Raw genomic sequence first — 9260 nt, 5'->3', positions numbered from 1 at the left:
AGGCTCTCCCCAGCAATTCAATTTATTCAAGAGGAACGTTCTCTGGTACCATTCTGCAACTTTCACTACAGGTACCCACCTTCGCGTCAATGTTTTTTGTTGCATGTGCGAGTATGGCTCAATTTCATAGCATGATACACCCCAACGAGAGGCCATTCAGCCCATTGTGGTGTGCTTGACTTTTAGGCACATTATCTTCCCTCTTTCCCTGCCATCTTGGCACCAGAGCTGGCGCCCTGTCTATGCTGCCTGTTGGTGATAACCCCTCAGGGCACAGGACTATGGGGATGAGGGAGACCTGTGCAAAACCATCCTTTTCCCTACTGTCTTGAACTACGAGACTTTGGTGGATCGGGGATGGGTCATGGGGGAGGTGGTGGGAGGCAAGTTGGTGGCTGGTGGGGGGGCGGTGGGGGGGGGGGGGGGGGGCAGGTTGGAAATTTAGGCTCATGTGGTTCAAAGGTCTTGAAGGAACTATCTCCACACACAATTTTCTTTCCTGTGCTGGCGAGCTGGCCGTTTATCCAAGGTTATGCTGGAAGGACTGTGCTTGGCGTGCCGTTTTAGCACCGGGTAACACTTTTCACACATGTCAAGTGCCGAAAGGGGTTCGAACCGTTTTTGCTCATCGTCAGGGGTCGTCTCTTTAGCTGTGCGGCCTTTGTCCAACAGATGTGGGTAAAGTTCGCAACGCTGCAGCTGGGCAATCTTCATTCAAGCTTTGACAGTTCCACCTGTCCAAATCGTTATCCTCTGCCAGAAAACTCACTTCCTGAAAACTGAGAATGTAAAATAGTTTGTCTTTAAAATTAAAGAGAAATCATAGCATCAGACAGTGCAGAAGAGACCCTTCAGCCCATCGAGTCTGCACTGACACGTGAGAAATACCCGACCTCCCACCTAATTTACCAGCACTTGGCCCATGGCCTTGAATGTTATGGTGTGCCAAGTGCTCATCCAGGTACTTTTGAAAAGGATGTGGCTGCAATGAAGAGTAGCCAGAGCTGGGACGCTCATGCACTGTGCATAAATTGCCTGCTGCATTTCCCACAACACGTCAACACACATATAGAAGTGTATCATGTGCACAGACAGGCTCTCACAAACAGCTATGTCACAATGATCATGTTACCTGTTTCAGTGCTGCAGGTTGAGGGATGATTATTGACCAGGTTGCTAAGACAAATTTAGTCTTCAAAGATGTGCGGGTTAGGTGCATTGGGCCATACTAAGTTGCCCCTTAGTGTCCTGGGATGCGTAGGTTAGAGGGATTTGCGGGGTAAGTATGTGGGGTTACGGGGATAGGGTCTGGGTGGGAATATTGTCGGTGCAGGCTCAACGGGCCGAATGGTCTCCTTCTGTACTGTAGGGTTTCTATAACTCTATTTCTATGACTCTTTGCAGATTGGGATTGGGTCTTTCATGTCCACCTGAGAAGGTGGGGGGTTGGGGATTCGGGGGGTGTGTGTCGGGGGAATGGGAGGAGCTTCAGTTTCTCACCTAAAGTGATGGCCCTTCTGACAGTGGGGTGGCCCCCAACCCCCTTCCCCCCACCCCACAGCGGTTTCCCCAGCAACACAGCCAACAAGCAACACAAATGGCCATTGACTTTGGAGGGACTGGAAGATCTTACCACTAGCCAATGGCTAGCCACAGTGCCATGACCCACTTGGCAGCCATTGGCAGCACTCCTGCCTCTGAGTCAAAAGGTTCCAGGTTCAAGTCCTATTCCCAGCACAAAAGCAAAAGTCTGAGATTCCAGCACAGCACTGAGGGAGTGCCGCACGGTCATAGGTGCTGTCTTTTGAATGAAACACGATTAAACCAAGCCTCCAGCTGCTTCTCAGGTGGATGTAAAAGATGCCATGGTGCTGTTTCAAGAATGGGGGTGGGGCTTTGTTATCACTGTTGTACTGGCTAATATTATTCCCTCAATTAACATTGCAAAAAACAGATTATCTGCTGATTTTCACATTACTGTCTATGGGATCTTGCTGTGCACAACTTGATTGCCGCCTTTCCTACATAATAACAGCGACTGCACTTGAAAAGCATAGTGCTTCGAGACATCTGGTAGTTGTGAAAGGTGCTATCTAAATGGAAATCTTCCTTTTGCAGGTACAGCAGGCAGTAAAGAAGGCAAATGGTATGTTGACCTTCACAGCGAGAAGATTTGAGTATAGGGATAGGGATAGGGATGTTTTGCTGCAATTGTACAGGCCATGGGTGAGACCACACCTGGAGTATCGTGCGCAGTTTTGGTCTCCTTAGCTGAGGAAGGATGTCCGTGCTATAGAGGGAGTACAGCAAAGGCTGACTCCTGGGATACCAGGTCTGTCATATGAGAAGAGACTATGTCAGTTAGGATTATATTCACTGGAGTTTAGAAGAGTGAGAGGGGATCTCATAGAATCTGATAAAATTCTAATACGATTAGACAGGGTCAGAAAGAAGGTTCTTGGTGGTGGGGAGTCCAGAACTAGGCGTCATAGTTTGAGGATAAGGGATAAACATTTAGGACTGAGATGAAGACAAATTTCTTCACCAGAGAGTGGTGAATGTGTGGAATTCACTACCACAAATAGTTGAGGTCAAAGCGTTGTGTGATTTCAAGAAGAAATTAGAGGTAGTTCTTGGGGTTGAAGGGATCAATGGATATGAGGGGAAGTGGGGGACCAACTTGATGATCAGCTTTGATCAAAATGAATGGCGGAGTAGGCTCGAAGGGCCAAATGGCCTACTCCTGCTTCGATGTTTCTTTCATGGGTTGGTGTGGTTTCACCCAGCAGCACTCAGTGCATGTTTTGGGTATTTACGCACAGACTACCAGAGAAATTGGGATGATGCAAAGAGCTGGGCTCCAGCCAGAAGCTTCCCGGCAATACTGGATATCGGCTTCTTGGCAGATGTGCAACCGGATAAGGCAGGCTTGTGATGGTTCCTGATTACAGCTGTGACACCGTCATTATGGCTGGGAATAGTACAGCTGAACAACTTGCTCTCTGAGAATAGACATTTATCTCTGTACTTACTGGAACTGTTTGTTTAATTTAACTTTAGAAGCATGGGGTGTACGTCATGCTTTCAAAATGACAACAGACATTCGAGCTAAGGTGGCCCTGAGGTAACGAGATAGCGATTGTGCCAACTTGGCCCATGGTGACCCTGGAAGCAGAATGGAAGCGGTGGCACAGTGGTTAGCACTGCAGCCTCACAACGCCAGGGACCCGGGTTCAATTCCCGGCTTGGGTCGCTGTCTGTGTGGAGTTTACACATTCTCCCCGTGTCTGTGTGGGTTTCCTCCGGGTGCTCCGGTTTCCTCCCACATTCTGAAAGACCTGCTGGTTAGGTGTATTGGCCCGAACAGGCGCTGGAGTGTGGTGATGAGGAGATTTTCACGTAACTTCATTGCAGTGTAAAGCCTGACTTATGACTAATAAATAAACTTTAACTTTCCTGTCCCGCCCACCACAGGAATCATAGCGCGCTGAACATGGACCATGCAAATGACCTTTGGCCTGGGTGGCACGGTGGCACAGTGGTTAGCACTGCTGCCTCACAGCGCCTGGGACCCAGGTTCAATTCCAGTCTGCGCGGAGTTTGCACATTCTCCTCGTGTCTCCACTGGTTCTCTAGTTTCCTCCCACAGTCCAAAGATGTGCAGGTTAGGTTAATTGGCCATGCTAAATTGACCCTTAGTGTCAGGGGAATTAGCAGGGTAAATATGTGGGGCTACAGGGATAGGGCCTGGGTGGGGTTGTGATTGGTGCTGAATGGCCTTTATCGGCACTGTAAGGATTCTATGATTTTATGACCTTAGGCAGGATTTTCCGGTCTTGGGGTGAGCACGGCTGGAAAATCCCATCCTGGGAATTTTGTCGGAAGTCTAGTTTTCAGACCGGTATCCCGAAGCCCTAAGTAAGTGGATGGAGATTGATAAATTCCCGCACATTACTGTGATTTGACTGACGCCGATGGCCTGGTTTGAACTCAGGGAGAGAGTCGGAGGCAGATGGGAGACTATCCTGGATCGTGGCGGCGTTTGCGGAGCCTGGTTTCTCATTGTCCAGCGAGTGGGAGACCAGTGGATGGGAGCTGAGTGCTGGGCAGTCAGAGGAATGGTGCCCAGCACTCTCAGCCAAACATAAGATTATGAAGGAAACAGATAAGATAGAAGCAGGGAAGTTGTTTCCACTGGCGGGTGAAACTAGAACTAGGGAGCACGGCCTCAAAATAAGGGGGAGCAGATTTAGGACTGAGTTGAGGAGGAACTTTTTCATCCAAAGGGTTGTGAATCTGTGGAATTCCCTGCCCAGTGAAGCAGTTGAGGCTACCTCACTGAATGTTTTTAAGGCAGGGATAAATTTTTGAACAGTAAAGGAATTAAGGGTTATGGTGAGCGGGCGGGTAAGTGGAGCTGAGTCCACAAAAAGATCAGCCATGATCTTATTGAACGGCGGGGCAGGCTCGAGGGGCCAGAGGGCCCACTCCTGCTCCCAGTTCTTATGTAAACATAGAAAACAGAAGCAGGAGGAGGCCACTCAGCTCTTCGAGCCTGCTCCACCATTCATTTTGATGGTGACTGATCATCAAATTTAAGATCCTGATCCTGCTGCCCCGCCTCTTCAATATCTTTGGTCCCTTTAGCTCCAACAGCTATATCCAATTTCTTCTTGAAATCATAAACAAATAGGGGTTGGTGTTGGGTCGGGTGGTGGTGGTGGTGGTGGGGGGTGGGGGGGGGGGGGATAGAATCTTGAAAGGGCCCTCCTAGTGGGGAGACTGAAGACACTGAATTAGAACCTGCAGGATGACTGTGGAGCCGTGGTGAGTAAGACCTGCAGCAATTTTAACTGCCTGTCCACCCAGTTCTGGTCAGGCAGGTTGGGGAAAACCTATCCTATCATTTCAGCTGCTGTATGCCAATCTGATACGATTCATTCCCTCCGAGTGACATTAGGACCAGGGAGGTACCCGGGAACCTGTCAGTATTTTCACAGGCCACTGAGAGAGCTGACTGACCTCTTCATTGCCTCTCCAGTGGGTCAATTACAATTTACGGAGAATGGTAATATTCTCTGGGGCCAGTGTATCGACATGCACATTGTGCTGCACGGTGGCATCGTGGGTTAGCACTGCTGCCTCACAGCGCCAGGGACTTGGGTTCAATTCCTGGCTTGGGTCACTGTGTGCAGAGTTGGCACATTCTTCCTGTGTCTGCGTGGGTTTCCTCCGGGTGCTCCAATTTTCTCCCACAGTCCAAAGACGTGCAGGTTAGGTGAATTAACCCCAGTGTCAGGGGGATTAGCGGGGTAAATTGGGGCAATTTAGTATGACCAATCAACCTAACTTGCACATCTTTGGACTGTGGGAGGAAATCGGAGCACTCGGAGGAAACCCACGCAGACACGGGGAGAATGTGCAAACTCCACACAGACGGTGACCCAAGCCGGGAATTGAACCCGGGTCCCTGGTGCAGTGAGGCAGCAGTGCTAACCACTGGGCCACCCGGGGAAGAAATGAAGAAACACCCAATTTATTTTGACCATTTTTCTCCTGGGTTTCCCCCTCGCTGCCATGTCCTGGCAATGAATCACTAATTCCCAGAGGCCGGAGATCATTCCCTCCCCCCCTCCCGGAGGCCTTGGCGACCCCATGCGGAAAGGAGTTTGGGTTTCCCCTTTGACCTCGCCCGACACTGACCTGCTGTGGATTAGAGCTCCTCCCTCGAGGCCGAGCCGAGGGACTGGCGCGTGGCCCCCGTCTGCGAGTCCTTCAGTGTTTTCTGAGAGCCACTCCAGTCCGTCTTCACTGAGTCGTCATCCCAGATGGTGGAGGTTTCTGTGTCACTTAGCCAGTCGGGGTCTCCAGTGTAGTGAGTGGGGAACACCAGCAATGGACGCACGGAAAACGCCTTCAGGTCTCGTTTGGGATAAACTTTCTTATATTCCTCACTGTGAGAGAAGGAAAATACCGGAGGTGTAAGATACAACTGGGGACATTCTGATCTGGAATACCTACCCTGGATGGATGGCGGAAGCAGATTCAATAGTAACTTTCAAAAAGGCTATTGGAAAGGTAAACCACCCCCCCATCCTCCACATCCCCCCAGCACTCTTCCCCCCCATCACCCCCAATGCACCCCTCCACCCCCACGCACCTCTCCCCCATCCCCCCTCCTGCCCACGCACCCCTCCTCCCCACGCACCCCTCCTCCCCAACCACCACCCACGCTCCTCCCCAACCATCACCCACACCCCCTTTCCCTCCGGAGGAAAGGACAGGGGAGTGGCACCAATTGGATAGCTCTTTCAAAGAACTGGCACACATACAATGGGCTCCTCCTTGTTTTGTGATTCTACCCTCCCACAGTCCAAAGATGAATGTTTTGGCTACATTGGCCATGATAAATTGCCCCTCAGTGTCCCGGGATGTGTAGGTTAAAGGGATTAGTGAGCTAAATATACGGGGTTATGAGGACAGGGCCTGGGTGGGATTGTGGTCACTACAGACTCGATGGACCAAATGGCCTCCTTCTGCACTGTAGGATTCTATGTTTATATGAGTTCTGGAATCGCAGGTGCGGGAAGGGAGAGAGGGAGGGGGAAAGGAGAGGGGGATAGGGGGAGGGGGAAAGGGGGAGGGGGAAAGCAGGAGAGGGAAAGTGGAGGGGGTAAGGAAGAGGTGGAAAGGGTAAGGGGGGAAGAAGGAGGGGGAAAGAGGGAATGGGAGGGAGAGTGGGGAGGGAGAGGGGAAGGCGTCTCCTGCTTTGGAGCATGGCAGTGATCCCAGTCACTGTTGCGGGATCACAGCCGTGCGAGCATGGATGCAGGACAGTCCAGTCCTGATTTGTTGCCACACTATCCAGTTGGAGAGATTGTGGTGACCTCAGAGCTGTTGGCACTGCCGCGACCTCAGCCACCAGTCCCTCCGCACAAGCAACGATGCACAACTGCCGGACACTAGTCCGATAATCAGGTGTAAGAGCTGTGGCTGTGTTTTAATGCCATTGTTCCCTGCCCCCCTCCCCTCATTCCCATCCCTTCCAGCAGCGCTGGGACAATCTCTGAATACCCCAGTTCATTATCCTGATACCGCCACTTGTCCCTACACCATGGGTGGGACATTCCGGCCACATTTGCCCTGAAACTGTCCGAATTCAGCCTTGCTGAATTGACCCTAGTGTCAGGGGGATTAGCAGCGTAAATCCATGGAGTAGGGTGTGGGTGGAATTGTGGTTGGTGCAGATTTGATGGGCCAAATGGCCTCCCTTCTGCATATAGGGATTCTATGAGGTCAATGGACCTTTCCATGGGGTCCACTCCATGCCCACTACGATTCCCATGACAGGCGGGATGGGAAAATTCACCCTCCCCATGCCGCAACCCCCGCCTCCCCCTCACCACAGCTCTGTCCCAAATCCACAACTCTCCCAATATACTAAGAGTGCCCCAACACCAGCAACACCGTTCCACACAGTATCAATGTCCCAAAACCGCAGCAGTGCTCTGATACTGCTGCAGCAAGCACAATTTTAAATAACTTCACTGCGACACCCTGAGGGTCTGAAAGGAATTCCATAAAACTTTCTTTCTTAGAATCCCTACAGTACAGAAAGAGGCCATTTGGCTCATCAAGTCTGCACTGACCACAATCCCAGCCTATCCCTGTAACCCCACAAATTTGCCCTGCCAGTCCCCCCAAACCCAGGGCCAATTGAACCCAGCCAACCAAACCAACCTGCACATCTTTGGAGGAAACCGGAGCACCCGGAGAAAACCCACGCAGACACGGAGAGAACATGCAAACTCCACACAGACAGTGACCCAAGGCTGGAATTGAACCCGGGTTCTTGGCGCTGTGAGGCAGCAGTGCTAACCACTGTGCCACCCTTCAACTGCCACACCAGTTGCATTAACCTCACTCAGCAGTTTGGAGATCGGACCCCAGCTGTCCACTTCAGTTTCAACAACTCGGGCAGTGAATGAGCCAACCCAGGCTGAGCTCCGCAACATTCAGTGTTAAATCTATCCTTATGTCTGTGTGTTTTGATAACCATCTGGTATAACAATCCTATCATGCGTCCAGCAACAACCAGAATGTTCCAAAGCTCTTTATAAAGCACGTCTAAGCTCAGCCGCAGTCTGCAAACTAATAGAAGCAAGACAAGGGGGTTCGCTGTGAGGCATTACATCACTGTACATTCAACAAGGCAACCTCCAAAATCCAAACACACTCCCATATCATTTTCACTGGTTCCTATCCAAGTGTTAATTGGCATCCCTCGGTGGAAGCTATAATCTAAGTTTCTTTGAATGTTTACTGCAAAGAATAAGTTATAAAGTGGACACATGTCTGATGTTATTTACTTGCGCTGGCGATGGGACAGCGTCCAGTTTATTCCAAATTCAAGCTTCCTATAATGTAATTATTCTGTCAAATCCCATTCCAGTAAACCCGAGGGAGTTTATCACGTGGTGGAGCTGTGTCAGCAAGATGAACGAAAGCTGTTCCCTCGGTCACAGGAAAAGTTAAAAAAGAAAGTTTGCAATTAGAAAAGTCGCCTCAGTCCCAGATGACCTCTCTGCTTTGAGGGGGCAGAGCTGGCTGCTGGTGATTTAACCTGAGGGTCACCTCACGTTAGGTGAGGGGCAAGGTTGAGAAGGCAGGGCCTTCATGATGTAGACACAGCATCCCTACAGTACAGAAGGAGGCCATTCGGCCCATCAAATGCACACAGACTCTGCGAGAGTATTCTACCCAGATCCTATCCCCAATGTATTTACCCCACTTATCCTCCCCAACCCACATTTTGGACACAGCTGCAATTTAGCATAGCTAATCCACCTAACATACACTAAGAAGGAGGCAATTTGACCCATCGAGTCTGTACCAACCACAATCCCACCCAGGCCTTATTCCCATGACCTTCATTTACCCTGCTAACCCCCTGACATGAGGGTCAATTTAACATGGCTAATCAACCTAACCTGCACATTTTTGGAGTATGGGAGGAAACCGGAACACCCGGAGGGAACCCACGCAGACACGGGGAGAACGTGCAAACTCCACACAGACAGTGACCCAAGGCTGGAATTGAACCTGGGTCCCTGGTGTTATGAAGCAGCAGTGCTAACCACTGTGCCACCGTGTCACCCCTAATAACCTCTTGTATTTAAGTTCCATTTGTATAGTGCTTTTCACACCCAGTGGATGTCTCAAAGCACTTTACAAACAATTAAATACTTATGAGAATGTAG

General features: G+C 50.4%; 1 protein-coding gene across 2 annotated transcripts in view; it reads right to left on the bottom strand.

Annotated features, from left to right (window-relative positions):
* Positions 1 to 411: 411 nt before the first annotated feature.
* Positions 412 to 9260, bottom strand: part of cercam (cerebral endothelial cell adhesion molecule) — an 88936-nt gene continuing 80087 nt past the window's right edge. Inside the window, exons 12-13 of one of the 2 annotated variants that reach the window (XM_080212078.1) lie at positions 5704 to 5954; positions 412 to 779 (exon numbers count right to left, since the gene is read on the bottom strand). In XM_080212078.1, the coding sequence (XP_080068204.1) occupies positions 5714 to 5954 (241 nt within the window). In that variant the 3' untranslated portion in view covers positions 412 to 779; positions 5704 to 5713. The remainder of the gene's footprint in view (positions 780 to 5703; positions 5955 to 9260) is intronic. The other variant, XM_080212079.1, reaches the window with a different exon arrangement.

Source organism: Carcharhinus amblyrhynchos, chromosome 25 (assembly GCF_965287045.1).
Source record: "Carcharhinus amblyrhynchos chromosome 25, sCarAmb.v2.hapA, whole genome shotgun sequence".
Lineage (NCBI taxonomy): Eukaryota > Metazoa > Chordata > Chondrichthyes > Carcharhiniformes > Carcharhinidae > Carcharhinus > Carcharhinus amblyrhynchos.
The sequence above is the reverse complement of the archived record's forward strand: the minus strand, read 5'-3'. Positions and strand labels throughout refer to the sequence as shown.